General features: G+C 47.2%; 1 protein-coding gene across 1 annotated transcript in view; it reads left to right on the plus strand.

Moving 5' to 3' along the window:
* NCOA5 (nuclear receptor coactivator 5) overlaps positions 1-13,325 on the plus strand; it is a 16,949-nt gene extending 3,624 nt beyond the window's left edge. The window contains exons 3-9 of the mRNA XM_009329910.1: positions 1,326-1,392; positions 4,951-5,328; positions 5,597-5,712; positions 5,864-5,990; positions 8,299-8,498; positions 10,573-10,896; positions 11,323-13,325. Coding sequence (XP_009328185.1) covers positions 1,326-1,392; positions 4,951-5,328; positions 5,597-5,712; positions 5,864-5,990; positions 8,299-8,498; positions 10,573-10,896; positions 11,323-11,978 — 1,868 coding nt within the window. The 3' untranslated portion in view covers positions 11,979-13,325. The remainder of the gene's footprint in view (positions 1-1,325; positions 1,393-4,950; positions 5,329-5,596; positions 5,713-5,863; positions 5,991-8,298; positions 8,499-10,572; positions 10,897-11,322) is intronic.
* Positions 13,326-16,774: the final 3,449 nt, after the last annotated feature.

Here is a 16,774-nt window from a genome sequence, read left to right on the forward strand (position 1 = left end):
TGTAGGGAATAAACGTCCATCAAATTTAGTTTGTGACAGTAGACAATGCAGCTGTATTTGATCCTGGAGAGACTGCTTTGTGGTCTTGTGAATGTTGTTATGCTGCATTTGTAGTTAATGTTCAGATTGCACTTGCCTCTCTCCCCCCACAAAAAGAGAAAACACTGCTGCTTGGTTGACAACAAGAGCAAAATTAGAACTGTTCCCTTAATTCTAATTTTAATCTTGAAGGTAATGAAGGATAGTTTGGGAAGTTACAGAAGATGTTAAGACTGAGTCTGCCTAAACATGCCACTAAAGACATTGTGGCATGTTTATTCTCTTGCAAGGGCTTTGAAAGCGGTTAATGTAAATAACTAATAAGAAATTTTAATTGTTGATAGATTCTCAGGGAGCAGGTAGGACCTAGGTTTGTTTTGTTCTTTTCCTTAAAAAGGCTCTCAGAGTAAAATGTCTGAAGTCATTTCTGTTTGTTCTTGCCCCCCTCCAGTACATTATTTCATCTTCAATCAGCTGTTACGGAAGGCTTTGTTTCTTCACAGTAGAACAATAAGAGTCCCTGCCAGTTCTGGGCAACTTCACTTTTTCTGGTTGAGGACAAGACTCTTTCTTCAGCTCTCTTACTTCTTTGTATTTCACTTCATGGTGTTTTTCATGGAGATGCTCAGAAGCCAACCGTTTTTCAAATTTCTGATCTGTTGCATCAGTTTGCATCACATTGACGGTGGTGTTTTGAATGCACCATGTTGACTTCATAAGGAGCTTGTGCTTCAGGCTCCTTGGATCCCGTTTCCTCAGTGGTGGAGGCTGTACAACTTAATGCTGCAGCAGTCCCTTGGAAGGCAGTTGCATGTGCCACTTCAGAACCCTTGGATTATTTTCAACAAGGGTAGCGGCATGCTCCATTGAACAGGACTGGCTGTGAACTTAAGACTATGCTGGCCATCAGCTTCCTTTCTCGGAGGTTTTCAGACTCTGCTTTTTCTCCTAGAGTCCATGAGTCGCTTTCTGCTTGCTCATAGACTGCAGAAGAAAGAGGTTCTCTTATGGAATGAAGAGTCTGGATGTAGGCCTGAACGTAAAGGGTTAAAGCTTCACCCAAGCTGTCCACCCTATTTTGAAGTCAGAGAAATCCATGAAAATTTCATTATGTTGTACTATCTAAACTTAATAAAAAATTGTCAAAGTGACAATGTCTCTCTGCTGAATGGATTTTCTTGCACCATCTGGCTGTTGTTGAGCTTAAGTTGCTTTCATTTGAATTGTGCTGATGATCTTTTTTTTGTTCCATAGCATTGAACAGATGGGTTGATTATTCTTTACAGATATTAATAAAGCAGTGGAAAGAAGAAATATGAATAAGGCTTCATCAAGGTCCAGTCCGGCACGAAGGTAAAGTACCTGGAAGCAGTGAGTTATACTAGGAAGGTCAGGCTTTTAGGGCATGAGCCCAGTGGCCTGTGCTAAATGTCTGTGTCTCTTCCCTACCACCACCTCCCCAGTCAAATGGAGATGCTCAAGCGAGACAGTCGGGACATGGCCGCTCCACCTCTAAGAGCCCTTCTGGCGCTGACACCTCAGGAGGCACTAGGGAAACCTCGTGTCTGCTGCTGTTACTACAGCTAAGCGTTATGTTTTGCAGCACAGGTTGTAAGAGATTTGTGAGGAAGAATACACTTGATGTTTGCTCCTGCCTCAAGTATCAGAGACGCTGAGGCATATCTAGAGAACGCCATGGGGCTGTAGCATTCCCAGTGCCATGCTGCAGAGGACTTCGGGATCTTGCCTCTTCTGATGTTGGAAGCTTCTAGTGCTGAAATGAGACTGGAAAAGAGCACGTGAGCGAAGCACAAGACAGAGCAAACTGTCTCTATTGCACTGTCCCGTCTGTATGTGTACTTGCGTTGTCAGTACCTGGAACCAGTCCCCTTCTGTGCAGTTAGTGATGTGTACCTGGCAGCTTCTCCTGGTTTCCCACCCCTCGGTAGGCACAGTGTGTGCAGCTCCTGCACATCCTCTGTGTGTGAAGTTACAGGCAGGTGGAGAAGACGTGGACTGTCCTGTCACAGGAAGACAACTTCAGTTTCCTTTCCATGGCATTACTAGGGAGCACACGAAGACATGCCGTGGTTACAGTTTGGTATAAGGCGTGCATCTTCTATGCCTATATTGTAAAGCTTTCAACGCAAAGGAGTGTTAGGTGTTGGACTTGAAAGTAATCAAGCTCTCACATATCTGGTGTGCTCTACTAACTTGACCTGTTAAATTACCAAAAATGGGTGAAAAGTGCAACTAGCAAGACATCTACCAGCAAAAACCAGGGAATGAGTAGCTGCAGCTCTTGGCATCATCTAGGTCTTTTGTATGTTGTGCGCTTACCCTGCACAGAGCCAAATGCGCTTGCAGAGACCAGTGTGTGGGCATTGCCCAGGAAGTGCTTTGTGCACACAGCTGGGGGTTCCTGTTACAGATGCGGCAAGCCTTGGGCCTGGGCAGTGTCAGGTGTGCTCCGTGCTGGCATGAGGCCCCCAAGAATACTGCAAGTACATGAGCAGCAGGCACTGATGGCACATCTTTGGCCTCAGTGGCACTGCAGGTGTGTAACACAAGGCGCCGGGCAGCACTGTGGGTGTGAGAGGCAGGCACCTATGCCATGAGCATTGGTCCTCAGACCACATTGCAGAGGGACAAGCAGTAGGCACTGATGCCATGGGCATTGGGACCTGTGTCATGCTGTGTGAATGCAAGAGCAGATGCCCATGTCACGGGCCCTAAGGAGTGCTGGAGGTGTGGGCACCGGCCTGTGGATTGGACTACCGCCATGGCTGCTGAAGGCTTTGGTGCCACTGTGACAGGCACTGGATTCCAGCTGGCACTACAGACACCGTGGCCATCCCCTGTTGCTAGCATCAGGTCCCAAGCAGCACCATGGGCACAGGTGGTGATGAGGTCATGGGCAACGAGCCCTGGACATGGCTGCGGGTGCACAGACAGCAGGTGATGGACTCTGGACCACGCTGCAGGCATGTGAACAACAGCTGCTGCTGCCGGGATGTGGAGTCCCATGCTGCGCCACAGGCGGTGGTGCTGGGCCAGCGGTACTGAGTCCCGAGCAGATGTGGGCAGTAGTGCTGATGCTGCAGGAGTCGGACTGTGGTGACAGAGGTGCGGAAGCAAAAAGCTGCTGTGCCTTCATGTTGCTGCCTCTGCAAGCAGCAGGGCAGCGATGCAGGTGCAAGAGCAGAGGAGACCCGCGCCACATCTGTACTTCTGTTGCAGTTGTGCGTTGTTCATTCTGGATCTTTTTGTGTCTGCGGATAATGAATGTGGCCTGTTCTGGTCACCCCCACTCCAGCTGGAATAAATGTCATATGCCAAACAATTACACTGCATCTGGCTGTTTTGCTATATAGTCTTACAGCTACAGAAAGATCAGTTACTCAATATACATTAGAGCAAATCAGAAGTTTCCCCTGAGTTTCTGCCATCGTTCATTGTAGGCTGGGGGAAGGGGGCAATGATGTGTCTCTCTCATGGGATGTGGTTTCAATACAGATCACAAACAAAAAGCAGATTTGTGTGTCCAAGAGTCTGAAGGAGTTTACACTTGTTTGTGTGCAAATACAGTGTTTCTTTTACAGGAGGAGACTATATTTGCTCTTGGTGGCAACACTGTAGTTTGTCCCAAGATCTGTTTTGTATCTGACATAAAAATAGAGAATGCCAATGCTCCTGTGTATCCCCCAGCACAGCTGGGTGTCTAACCACCAAAGTCCATGCACAGACTCTGCACATCCATCTCGTTACTGTCCGCTTTACCTGGCACTGAACTTGGGTGCAACTGACTCGCTGCTGCTGCTGTTCTCTCCAGGTGACTACTACGTGAATGCGCTGTAGTGGAAGCAGACTTATGTTCTGCTTATCTTTCATAAACTAGATTAAGCTGGTAGAGGACTCTAAAAGTCTGTCAGATTTTGGAAATAAAAAGATTCAAAAAGCTGGGTTTTTTTTCCCATGGTTGTCAGTATCTTGGGGAAAGAACATTCCAAATACGTGAAGCTCAGTAGTTTCTCTGCAAGATTTTTTTTTTATGTTTGGCTTAGACTACAGTGAAAGTTATGTTTTTTTTCTGGAAAACAAAATATGACCTGGAAAAAACCCTACTGTTCTGGAAAAAGATGAAGACTGGAATGTTATTCTTCCTTGCCTCCGAAGACAGTGCAGTACAAAGTCTGAATGAGATGGATCATTCAGATGTGAGAGAGAAGCCTGTTGCTGCTGAGGATGCCATGCTGATTGGGTTTAGTACCCTCTTAACGTGGGGCATCGTAAACTTTAGACTGGCTTTCTACGGAAACTATCCCTTCAAATCCAGGACACGGCTATCATTGCTTTCTGCTAGCAGCACAAACCCAACGACAACATGGAACCTACAGTGTCTTTGACAACAAGCTCCTTTTTTAATCGTATGCCAATAACTAATTATTTCAGGTATTCTGCTGTCATTGGCTAGTGAATTTAATGGATCCCTTGAATGCTCCTGGCTATTGCATATTTGTGGGTATTAGGCTCCAGCACCTTGAATTCTCTCAAAGAATTTGCAAAAACATGTTTGGTAGATGATCCGTGGCTGACATTGGAGGCTGGAGGCCTTGAAACGGTGGTTTCTGAGGTGCCTGTTCACTTCTTCCACAGGTGCTCTATGCTTTTAGTGATGCTCCATTAAGGAGCTTTCTGGGTCTTGTTTGACTATCATAAACATTGGAATTAAGAAGCTTCTCCAGGCTGCTTCAACAAATACGTTTTTGGGCAATTGTTGCTGTTGTGGGATAGGAGGGAGGATTCAGCTGCTGAGAAAAGGGTCGTTTTGGCACCTCAGGTAAGAGATCTAGGGGTAACGCTACTCATGTTGTTAGCAGTCTAATGGAATTTACCTGGTGTTTTCCTCAGAGAGCCATATGCCTACGGGGATGGCCGAGATGCCAGACGCGACCGCTCCCCTCTTCGGGGGAGCCCACGGAGAGACCCCAGAGATAGCAGGGATGGTAGAAATGGGCGAGATTCCAGAGACACTCGAGACATTCGAGCTAGAGACATGCGTGACGCCAGAGACCACAGGGACCCACGGGACCTGAGAGACCCACGGGATATCAGGGATCCAAGAGACTTGCGGGACCCTCGTGATGTTAGAGATCTTCGTGACCCACGGGAGCCGCTGTATGATCGATACAGGGATCCACGGGATATGAGGAATCCACGAGATGCGAGGGATCCACGGGATATGAGGGATCCACGGGATATGAGAGACCCTCGGGACCCTTTGTACAGGTAATTTCCGCGGGATTGTATTTGCCAACATGTTTTTATGGCGATCCTGCCTCAATGGCTGCACTGGTTTGAGTGGTGTCAGGTATTTAAGATAAGGAAATTGCTCTGGCTGGGGGCAGTTGGGTGCCTGCTTTGTGTCTTGTGGGGAGCAGGTGGGTACTTCAGAAATTAAACTTGAGGAAGATCTGTGTATGATGCATTGGCGAAAGTTATTGCCTGAGATTGTGCTGGAGCATGGAAACCCTTGCTTCTTCTGTAAATGTTGCAGACGAGATGAAGCTTATGACCGTTACCTTCGCCTTGAAGACTACTATCGGCGGAAGGATGACTCTTACTACGACCGTTACAAAGAGCATTTTGATAGAGCACCAGTGAATTCAGAAGGTGAGTACTTGTAACATTATGATAGGCAGATTCACGTTCTCCCTCTGGGAGGATGCGGGAGATGCCTGCAGTGCTGAGTGCGTTGTGTTCTGTGATGCTTTGAGCAGGTCCAAAGGGCATTATTTATTCTGTCCCTGTGGCTTGCTTTCAGACCGTTTGAAGCGTGAGGAGCGGCGCCGAGAGGAGCTGTACCGTCAGTACTACGAGGAGATCAAGAGACGTTTTGATGCAGAGAGACCTGTGGATTGTTCTGTGATAGTGGTGAATAAACAGACGAAGTAAGAAAATAGTTATGACCGACTTTATTATTGCATGGTAGAAGAAAATGGAATTAAACTTAGTCCTGCCTTGAGGCTGTTGGTCTTACAGGTTGCTCTTGAGGAGCGTGGCTTTAGAGCCCTCAGAATGCTACAGCTCCTGTTGCTGTTCTAAGAGTGTATGTTGATGAGGTGGAGAAATGTTGTATCTTGTGCTTTACTTTTATTTCCTTTTTGTTCACCTATCACTATACCTTCTCCTCATACTTTTCTACCTACTCTTCATATCAGCCTACTGTCGTGACAGGTTATAGTGGCCTGTACTTGTTATTCATGGGTTGAACAATATGGAACTTATTAATATGTGCCAACCAGCAGATAGTACAGAGCAGTTGTCAGGGTGGAGTCATGGGGGTGTTTGTTTCAGAGCTCCTGTCAGATTGGTTACTAGGTCAGATACCAGTCAATACTGTTAATCCAACGTGCAAGAAGTAGAAAATCACTGCTGAAAGTAGTCATGAATGATACCAAAAGCATGTGTAAGTAGTAACCAGGGCGATCTCATGTGGCAGTCTGAACACTTACTGAGGTGTCCCCACTCAAACACAATGTGTCTTTTTATTGTGCTAAACGCAAGATTGTTTATCTAGAAACAAAAATGCAGGCCATCCCTATAGAACGGTGTGCTTTCTCTTGGAATGTAAGAACTTAAAAGAATTTTAGGAGTCGAAGGGACTTGTATCAAAAATGTTAGTATGTCCTTAGTTTGAAGAGCGGGTGCTGTGTTGGGAACAGAGGGGTACACCTGTGGCTGGTACAGTGGGAGGGGGGCCTGTAATGATGGCACTAGTCTGATGTCTATATCTTTACAAATAAATATATCGAAGAATGGCAAAGATGTAAATAAATCGTAGATCTGGGTTGGGGTCTGAAGAAAATGTTTGTCAAGGGGAAATTTAAAGCTCTGTCTCCTTAGCCCTTCGGGAAAAAGATCAAGAGTTGCTTTTATTTAACTTTGCTATATCTGTGAGGCAGAAAGAGCTGGCGCTTGACTGATCCGGTGGTAGAAGACAGAACAGGAAATGGGAACAAGGGAAGCAGTGAAACTAGAAATACACTTCTGTGGTTTGCTTTTAATGGAGTTGATTACCTATTGGAACAAATCTTGAAAGGAAATTTTAGATTCTTTATCCCTTGGTGGCCAAAAGTCTTTAGAAGATATTCTAATAGACCACAAATTATTGTATTTGATACAGTGAGAATTTTTTTGTGCAAGAGGATCAGCTTAATATCCTAAGGATCGTTTTGGTCTGTAACAAGCTGCAAACCTTAAGAGCTGGAGCATGTTAATAAATCTTAGGAATTGAAGTATTGATGTCACCTACTATAGACCTGTTGAAAAACGACTCCCGAATAACTTGGATACGCAATCGGTGTAACTTAGAAATCCTTAAAAAGACAGTTGGCAGGGGGGAGCAGTTTTAGTCACCGTTACAATGTTCGCATCCAAAGACGATAAATTGAACCTCTTTCAAAAGGTGTGGGTGCACACAGACTAAATTTCTCAGAATGCATATGCAGTCAGTATTGCAGTTTTGGTGCTGAGTATAGTAAGCTTAAAACAAGACTTGAAAACTTTAAGCTCAGCCATGTGAGCTATGGTTTGTGTTTGGAATGGGAAGTCTGCAGGACAGTGGATACAGGAACAGTGGATCTATAGATGCTGTGTTGATACTGGGTTAGAGCAGAAAGCAGCTAGTAGAACGAAAGAGCAGGAGCAAGAGAAAATGTATTTGGAACTCAAGTGAATGTTTATGGATTGGTAGTTATCCTCTGAAAATTAATCTTCAAGTCCAGAAGTTGGTCTGTGCTACAGTGAATTAGGATAAGGCGCATTTGAACAGTTAAGATACTGAACGTAGCACAAGTAACTGACTTCTGTAGGTTAGCTGCTCTGCTGTGTACCCCTTAGATCTCTGCAGGCATAAATTACCTCACTTAATGAGTTCAGTTTAAACACATTTATATGCAAGCAAATTTATAGTAATGTAAATCCCTTTGCAAACACTGTTTCTCAGCTAAGCTGAGGCTTGATTTGTAATCTATTTCAGTTAAACTGAAATGACTGATTCAGATTAAAATAAGGGTAGGATATGGACTTTTATATTATTGCAATGAGATTGCTTTAATACTGTCCTGTTAAAGACTACAAAGTTTGGCAAGCCATCAGAAAAGCGAATCTGAGATGACAGAGAGGGTGAATGTGCCAGGGTTTCTGTTTCTGTATGTGACTGACTTGTTAAACTCTGCTGGCTTTGCTTTGTGGTAGGGAGTACGCGGAGTCAGTGGGGCGGAAGGTGCGGGATCTGGGCATGGTAGTGGACCTGATCTTCCTCAACACAGAGATGTCACTGACGCAAGCCCTGGACGATGTGAGCAGAGGAGGGTCTCCTTTTGCCATTGTCATCACCCAGCAGCATCAAGTTCACCGCTCTTGCACTGTTAACATCATGTTTGGCACCCCACAAGGTACTGAGGTCTCAGTAGGCTGTGTAGCTCTGTGGTCACTCTGAACCACTCAAAGTGCTGCTTTAGAACACTTTCTTTCAAGCAGAATCCCACAGGACAAAGTTCATCCTTGCTGTGACATAAATAGTTATTAATGACTTGACACCATGTCATAAATGTGAATATCATTATTTACAAGTTTCCATAATGCTTTATTTGTCCCTTGTCCAAAGGACTGTCTAATTTCTACCAAGAGAGAATCTCGGCTGTGTTCTTAGCACCTAACATCACCAGCCTTTGCATCTTAGGGCAAGTCATGAACCCCAGCTCTAGAAATGACTGCATTGCCTTGGTAGATTTCTGAGTAATACTAGTCCAACCTCAGTTTATCAGTTGTTGCTCTCAAAGAGAGCATGTTTGGAATGTGACAAATTACAGGACAGATTTTAAAACCAAATGTGATCTAAGGAAAAGCGTATTTGGTCAAGGTAAAGATCTGATTGTGAAACTGGGAAGAGTTATAAAAAGATACAACTATAAAGTGATTTGGTGTGCGTGCTCCACCTTTATAGCATTTTAGCGCCATTTACACTTGTCACATCAGTTTCCATCTCAGGGTGTGACTTGGTTGTTGTGAGTGTGAGGGTGGGTGTAGGTATTAAAAAAAGGTCTTGCCAGAATGTGATCTCGGAAAGCAGCCTTTTGCTCTGATCAGGTTATTTCTCCCTTATTGTGTTCTCAAGTAATGTTTTGTGAGGTGCATCTGGGAGAGTAAACTTCTGAAAGCACAGGCGCTGGTTTTTGTGTGCTTACTGACTGAATAAGCCCAGTTTCTTTTAACATCAGATGCAGATGTGATAGGAGGGTTTTCTTATTTCCTGCACAAATACAGCTCGCGCACACTTTCACTGGGCTTTCCACTACCCTTGGTTTTAACTCTAACTTCTTTGGTTTAACACCCGTCCTCCCGCCAAAGCTTCTCTTCTTCTTTACTGGATCTAACAGTGTATCAAATCTGATAAGAACCCCAGTTGTTAGCTCATCCACAGCTCTTTCTAGAGATTACATACACTCACTTGAACTGCACGCGGCCACCTTTCCCTTCACATTAGTTTCAGGGAACTCTTTCACAACTTGTGCAAAGCGTAATGTTAAAATGAACCCCGGTTTCCTGTTACGAGGAAAAGGGTGGCAGGATTTGATGATCTGCAGGTGTAAAAAGTGCCCAGAGCTTTGGGCACTTTTTGGAAGGTAAAGGCCTTCTCTTTTGCTCTTCCTGCTTAAATCTGTGTTCAGGGGACTATTTGCGTGTGTGCTTTGTGAGGTGGAAATAATGACCTCAAAAACTTTAAAAGGCAAGTGAAAAAAAAAAAAAAAAGTTGGAATTGACCATTATTCATTGTATTAGAACAATTGCCTGGGGGCCTTGGGAAGGGGAAAAAAAGACCCCAAAAAACTTTAAAAGGCAAGTGAAAAAAAAAAAAAAAGTTGGAATTGACCATTATTCATTGTATTACAGAAGAACTTGATTGCTGCTTATTGCCCCAGAGTAGTAAACATAAGCAGTAATGTGGCATTGAGCCAGCACTTGTTTCCTCCCCATATTCTGCATGCGCACACACTATATTAAGGCATTGGCAGTACAGAACCAAAAAGTATTCCCATCATTGCCCTGCTCTGGGAAGCTTTAGCAGCCTTCAGAGGGCACGTTTTGGATCTGTCCAAGGCTTTAGCAATAGAATGGCTGGAACCATCTCCTCTTGGAGCACGGAGAATTTATGTGAGAGGTACAGGAAGCTGCTTTCCCTTTTAATTGGGTTAGGGGCAAGAAAGATATTTCTTGGACTGATATGATATCTTCTCAGAGCCCTCAGCTATGGAAGAAAAGGATGGCCTTGCTGGGAGATAGCCTTGAGCCTTCTGTTGGCTTAGGAAATTGAACTGTTGCTGTGTGCCTAGGAAGCTTCCCAAGTCTATGCCTGCAATCCCAAAGCGGCGCCTGCCTGCTGAATGAGATGTGCTGGTGTGTGTGAGGCAAGGCACCTCCTGTTCACATCACTTTGGTTTACTTAAAAAGTTTCTTTTCCTTGTGCAGAACACCGCAACATGCCCCAGGCTGATGCCATGGTGCTGGTGGCAAGGAATTACGAGCGCTACAAAACAGAGTCACGGGAGAAGGAGCGTGAGGAAATTGCCCGGCAGGCTGCCAAGATGGCAGATGAAGCTGTTCTGCAGGAGCGGGAGCGCCCACCTCCCGTCGAGGAGGGTGTCAGAGGAGGTCACCCTCCAGGGATTCAGACTCTCTTGAACCTGCTGGCAGACAATCGCTATCTAACTGCTGAGGAGACTGATAAAGTAATTAATTACTTGAGAGACCGGAAGGAACGGTTACTGAGGGGAAGCTCTGATTCTCTGCAGGGTAAGTTTCTCAGCCCCAGACAAGACTATTAATCAAATGGTTTGTGGGCCCTCTGGGCTGGGACCCGAAAACAGTCCTGGAACTGCAGAGGAGTCCTGGTGTCATAACTTCCTCTCACAGCGTCTCATTTTATTGAGATGGACGTGTCCTTGGGAGTCCTGAGATGATTCAGATCTTTCATGTGAAAGAACTTTTATATTGGATTCTCTCAGGGAAACCATGGGACTGCCATAACTGGTTTGGCTGCTGCACGAAGGGCAGCAGTTCTGCTGAATGGTTTGGGTTTCCCAGCGCTGTGCAGCTCTCCTGTTCAGAGGGTGGGTATTCATTGATGCTTGTGTCTTTGGTAGCTGTTTTACTAGTTTTCTTTAGGTGCCCCTTCAAGGGCATTTGCAGAGCTTTAACCCTCTTTCCTTTCTTTCCCAGCATCCATGTCAAGACAGTCTTTGGGGGCACCTTCAGGATCATCTCTGGGTAGTCAGTCCAGCCTTCCAAGCTCTCAGGCTCATCAGGGTTCACAGCCTCTGGTCTCTGCTCCTTCTGTTCCAGTGTCCTCTTCTAATCCTCAGCAGGAGCTTCAAGCAAAAATCCTCAGTCTCTTCAACAGCGGGGCGGCAGCAGCAGCAGCTGCAGTAGCAAACAGCAGTTCTGCAGCCTCTGCGGGCACTTCGGGTGGCACTCCGAACCAGAACTTTGCTAACATGGCCAGCGGTCAGGCCCGGTCAGCACAGATGAGTGCTGGAAATTTAAACCAGGCTCAGCAGAGATTGCAGACTCCAAGCACGCAGCTTCCTGCTCTCCAAGGCCCTTCAAGAAATGCAGGTCCAAGACCTGGAGCTCCTCCACAAGCTCAGTCACTCTATGGTCAGCACCAAAATCGCCTCCCTGCACCTGGCAATGTACCTGCTCAAAGGCCAGTATCTTCTGGTATTAACTTTGACAACCCTAGTGTACAGAAAGCCTTGGACACCCTTATCCAGAGTGGTCCTGCACTCTCCCACCTAGTGAGCCAAACTGTGGCCCAGGGGCGAGCAGGGTCCTCAGCCCAGCAACCTATGGGTTCCTACCAGCGACACTATTAAAGCTGAGCTGTCAGGCCCTTTCCCCTTCCCTTTGCCATTCCATACTTAACAGCTGTTTAAAGAGTCTCCTGTCCTTGACATGGGACAAATGCCCCTGGATATGCATGTCCTCTCCACTTTGGTGAGAGTGTACCCCCAGTGGCATTGTTGCTGACTGTTGCTAGCGCTGCCCTTCCTCACCTTGGTCTGGTTAGCAGTGTTTGGACAAGTATGCTCTATTTTCTCAGCGGCACGGTGTGCTAAGAGCCGCTTTGGATAATCGGTTGTTTTGTCCAGTCCCAGAAGCTGCTGCAATGACAGTCCTTCTGCATTTTCCTCTCTCCCAGTAGCTGGTGCATCTTCACATTGCGGTGCAGTCTGGTCTCACTGAATGGTCTTAGTATAGTTTTGGGTCAGTGGTTTTGAGGAAATAGGGGACTGAACAGAGCGGTACACTGACTGGGCCTTCTTGGAGACCCACCTTTTTGGAATGGGCACTATTTTCCTTTGGATTTCTTTTTTTATTTCTTTTTTTAATAGCATATAAGCCAGTTGGAAAGTACAGTGGTAGCGCTAGCAGCTGAACTCATGAAGCACATGCCTGACCACTACTCAGTAACCCAGGACCGTGCCGTTTGGTCCTTCCGTAGCTGGACTGTCATGTCCTGGCAGAGTGAGGCAGAGAAACACTCCTCACCTTGCCCAGCTCACAGAAACTGGCAGCTTTGGTCTGAGTACTGTGGCAGATCTGAAACACAAGAGCTTCCAGCCAAGGCAGAGATTTCAAATGGTCTGTCAATTTTCCTACACCAAGTAGTCAGTGTTAAGATCAATCTGTTAAATTTGGTGTATAAATTTCCTTTTCTTATAATCTTGCTTTGGGATGGTTGGTTACTGTAGCCCAACAGCTCAGTCGCAGCCACGCTGATGTGCTACTGGCCCTCCCTTGGGAATACCTGCAACCAGTTACCAGGTGGTGAATGTCTGCTCTCTGAAACTTCATCTCGCTGTTGATGGCTATTTTGTCCATCTAAGGTGCAGAGGCAGTGCCAAGATGCAATACCATAATTTTATACATTTTTTTTCAACACTTTGGTAGCTGTAGCGGACAGTTGAGTGGAAAATCAGACAGTGATTCTTCACCGTGTTTTTAACCAGTAACATACTTTGATACCAGAATACAAAACATCTCTTAACTATGTGGTCCTCCCCATCACGGCCTTCTTAGAGTCTGTAGGCTTCCTGCAGAGAACCAAAAGAAACTAAGAAAGCAGTGTTCTTGGAGCAGAGGATTTTCTTTGTCCCAGGTGGTTTGTGTTGTAGCATTCTCTCTGTGCTGTTAACAAGAGGACATTACTTTTTAATAAAAAGGCAGGAAAAACGTTTTGTTGCATTTTTGACACTTGACAGCTTGAGTACTACTGGAATACATTATTCCACTGCATTTGCCATTACTCTCTTCTTCCAGATAAGCTGTGTCAGACGCTGCCCAGCGCTGGATGCTAAGCAGAAAGCATACGAACCTTACTGTGACCCGCTATGAGAATATTGTAGTCTGTCTCAGTTTGTAACACTTTGGTTTTGCAGTACCTCACAGATACTCTCGCACAGTGGACTCGGACGATCTCGGGCAGAGCAGCCCATGTGCCTGTTGAGGGACCCGCGCGCCGGAGCAGTGTGTGGCAGGGGCCAGTGTGAGAGATCCGAAGCCTCTCCGGCTGCTGGGCGTGGGAGGGGAGGGGGTGCACTTGGGCCAGGAGCGATCTGGTCCGGTGTCTGTGCTGCAGCTGCTGTTAGTTGTACGGCTGCTGCGTGAAGTTAGGGTTACAAGTCCCTGTGCATTTAGCACTGGCCTGCCTTGACTTCGAGCTGCCATTACTACACAACCTGAAACTGGATGGAAGTACGTCTGTCTTCCATCTTTCCTCCTCCAGTCTCTTTTTGTTTAGATCCCTTTCTCCATGTCTACAACCCCGCAGGCAAGTAAAGCATCTTTGCTGGGGTGATCAGAAATTTGCGTGAGCTTAAACATGGGAACTGTGGCACTTGGGAGAGGCTGTTCCTCTCCTGATGTTTTGCTTCCTCTGCAATCTGCTGCTCCCTGTTGGGGCTTGCTCCTTGTTAGGGAAATGGTAGCAGCCAAGTGCAAAATAGCTGTGGAGACCCTGGAAGCAAGTGAAAACTCCCCATGCAAGTAGTGAAGGATGTAATAAAATCATTTATTGCATTTTGTGCAGACAGGAGTCTAGAAAAATGAACACAGTTAAAGCAGTAAAGCAGTAACAGGGAGCATTCAACAGCCGAGGAGCCACTCCTCCATTAATACCTGCACAGGGAACACAGGGTCTGTACTGAGGCGGCCTAATGCACAATACTGAAACGCTCACAGAAATTAAATGCAAGCCTAATAATCTTTTTTTTTTTTTTTTTGGTTTGCAACCTCTTTTATTTACAAGGTTTTAAACTTAATTGCATTGCTCTGCACACAGATTCTCTAAAACACAAAGCATACTAGGTCACTACATGTCTATTGAAATATTGCACTCGAATAAAAGTCACTTGAATGGACGTAGAACATCTAGCTACAGTGATTAAAAGATTATTGAATGAACTGACTTTGTGATAACATTCATAACAAATATATTGCACATGTAGCACAGAAAGTGTTGTAACCAGCAAATCTCAGACCTTTTGGTCTTTCTGCTAGTTTTTAGTCCTGCTACACAGAGGAGGGTCTTGACTCTTCTAGTGCAACTCTTACCCTTGTGCAGTATCTAGTGCTTCCTCTTGCCCAGCCACGGACCAACACCGACCCAGACTGGACGCTTGTAAGTGCTGTCTTGTGGCTCGTGGCCTGTGCCGCGCGGTGGCTGCAGTGACGTGAGCTGCTGCGCGTGGGGGCCTGCGCCTGCCCAGCTGACGGGGATAGGGCAGCTCTCCGCTCAACGCTCCCGCAGCAGGAACTGGAGCATACACCACCACCAGCCCAGTGCTGCATGCTGGCCGAACGTGGCTGTGGGTACGCGTGCTCCCTACCTGCTGCAGGCCATGCTGCCATGCCACCGTCCTGGTGGATCATGTCTGCTCAGCGCTGCTCCCAGCAGCAGCCTGCCTGTGAGAAAAACTTGGGGGTCAAGACCTTCCTGTCTGGAACTAAAACCAAAACGTGTCTGCGCATGTGCCAAGGAGGAACTTGCATGTCTACCAGAGGAGGACACTGTCTTCACCAAGGTGGAACGGCAGAAGGGTGCTCCATGGGGAAACAACACTCACAGAGGCCAAACGTGCAGGGCTGGGTTTGTAAACTAACATGCAGTGCTGTCTGCTAAAACTGGCCCTCTCCAGCCAACGGCGAGTGAGAACTCGCTGTGGAAACCAGCACCTTTCTTGCCACAGCCAAATTTTGCCTGGCAGGGGTGTTGAGGCAGCCCTGGCTCTGTCTAGAGCTGTGCCCCTGCTCTTGCTGGAGGATGAGGAAGGGAAACTCCTTGTTTCAGCAGTAGTGATGGAAAGGGCTCGCCTTCCTGCTCCCTGGGGGAGCCGGGACCGCGGCTTTACCATGGGGGGTTGAAGTGTTGCTGAGGGGGAATGGGATCTGCTGGTGATGCTGGGGAGGCGATGAAGCAAACCTCTCGGTGGAAAAGCATACCCTGGCCTGCCGTCTCACCACTGCTCTGCAGACAATGTCATTCCCTGCTACCCTGTACCTGCAGCCGAAGGAAGAGCTCTTTGCTCTGATGCTGCTGAGGGTGGATGCTGTCTGCAGCTTCAGCAGAGCCAGATGCTGGTGGCTGCAGCGGCTGGGGCTGCGCGTAACCTGCCTCCGCACTCTGGCCCTCGGTGCTGACCTGGTCCATGCACCAGGGCGGGAAGGGACCACACTCGCTGCTGCAGGACAGCGCCCACAGCTGCAGGCGCAGCAGGGCAATAGCCAAGCTGTAATTAGAGGGTGAGTACAGGGAGTGGGGTGGCATCTTTTGAAGAGGCAGAGCAGCTGGCAAGCGTTATAGGCCCAACAAGTGTGGTGCTAGCACATGAGATGAGTGGGCAGGTTGCTGCATGCCTCCCCCATTGCTGCAGAAGTGCCTCAAATAATTTTGGGAGGCTGGAAACAGCACGTGAGCTTGTGTGTGGTGGTGTAGGATCAGCTCCAAGGGGCAGAGCAGCTAGACATGGGCAAATCCTGGTTCTCATGGGGCTGCCCTTCCCAAAGCTAAAGGAACTTTTCACTTGCAGATGCCTGCCTGCTCTTTCAACAGCTCCCAAGTGGCTGAGGCAGTGGCAGGACCAGAGAGTGCTGCCCTGTGCGTCTGCACCATTCATCAGCCTGGGGCTCCTGCACTGAAACCAGGTCTCAGCTCACCCTGATGGTCACCTCCTGTAAACACTGAGCTCCCCAAGCCCTTGGGACTAGCTTCCACACCAGAGTCTGCAACACAGACCGATGCAGCCATGCAGATAGCTGAGCTATCTGACACCATGGCAGAAAGTCTGGCTGTGGCTGTGGCTGCTGCTGGAGAGAAGGGAGGCACTTTGGGAGTGATGGAAATGTAGGAGCAAGGTATGAGCAGGCACAGATGTGCAGCTGGGGCTTGGTTTTGGTCTGGGAGTGTGTCCAAGTAGTATCTTAACACAAAAAAAAACCCCAACATCCAAAACCCCACTGCTTTTTATCCAAGCAGCCCCAAATAGCTTTGGCTTGGACCTGGAGGAGTAGCGGAGCTCTGCAGAGGGAGCAGGGACTGGAGTCATCCAGTGCAGAGGGGGTTTCCTGCCCTCAGTGAGGCAGGGGCCGAGGGCTGAAGATGGTACTGAGC

Source organism: Pygoscelis adeliae, unplaced genomic scaffold (assembly GCF_000699105.1).
Source record: "Pygoscelis adeliae isolate BGI_AS28 unplaced genomic scaffold, ASM69910v1 Scaffold448, whole genome shotgun sequence".
In the NCBI taxonomy this organism is placed as follows: Eukaryota; Metazoa; Chordata; class Aves; order Sphenisciformes; family Spheniscidae; genus Pygoscelis; species Pygoscelis adeliae.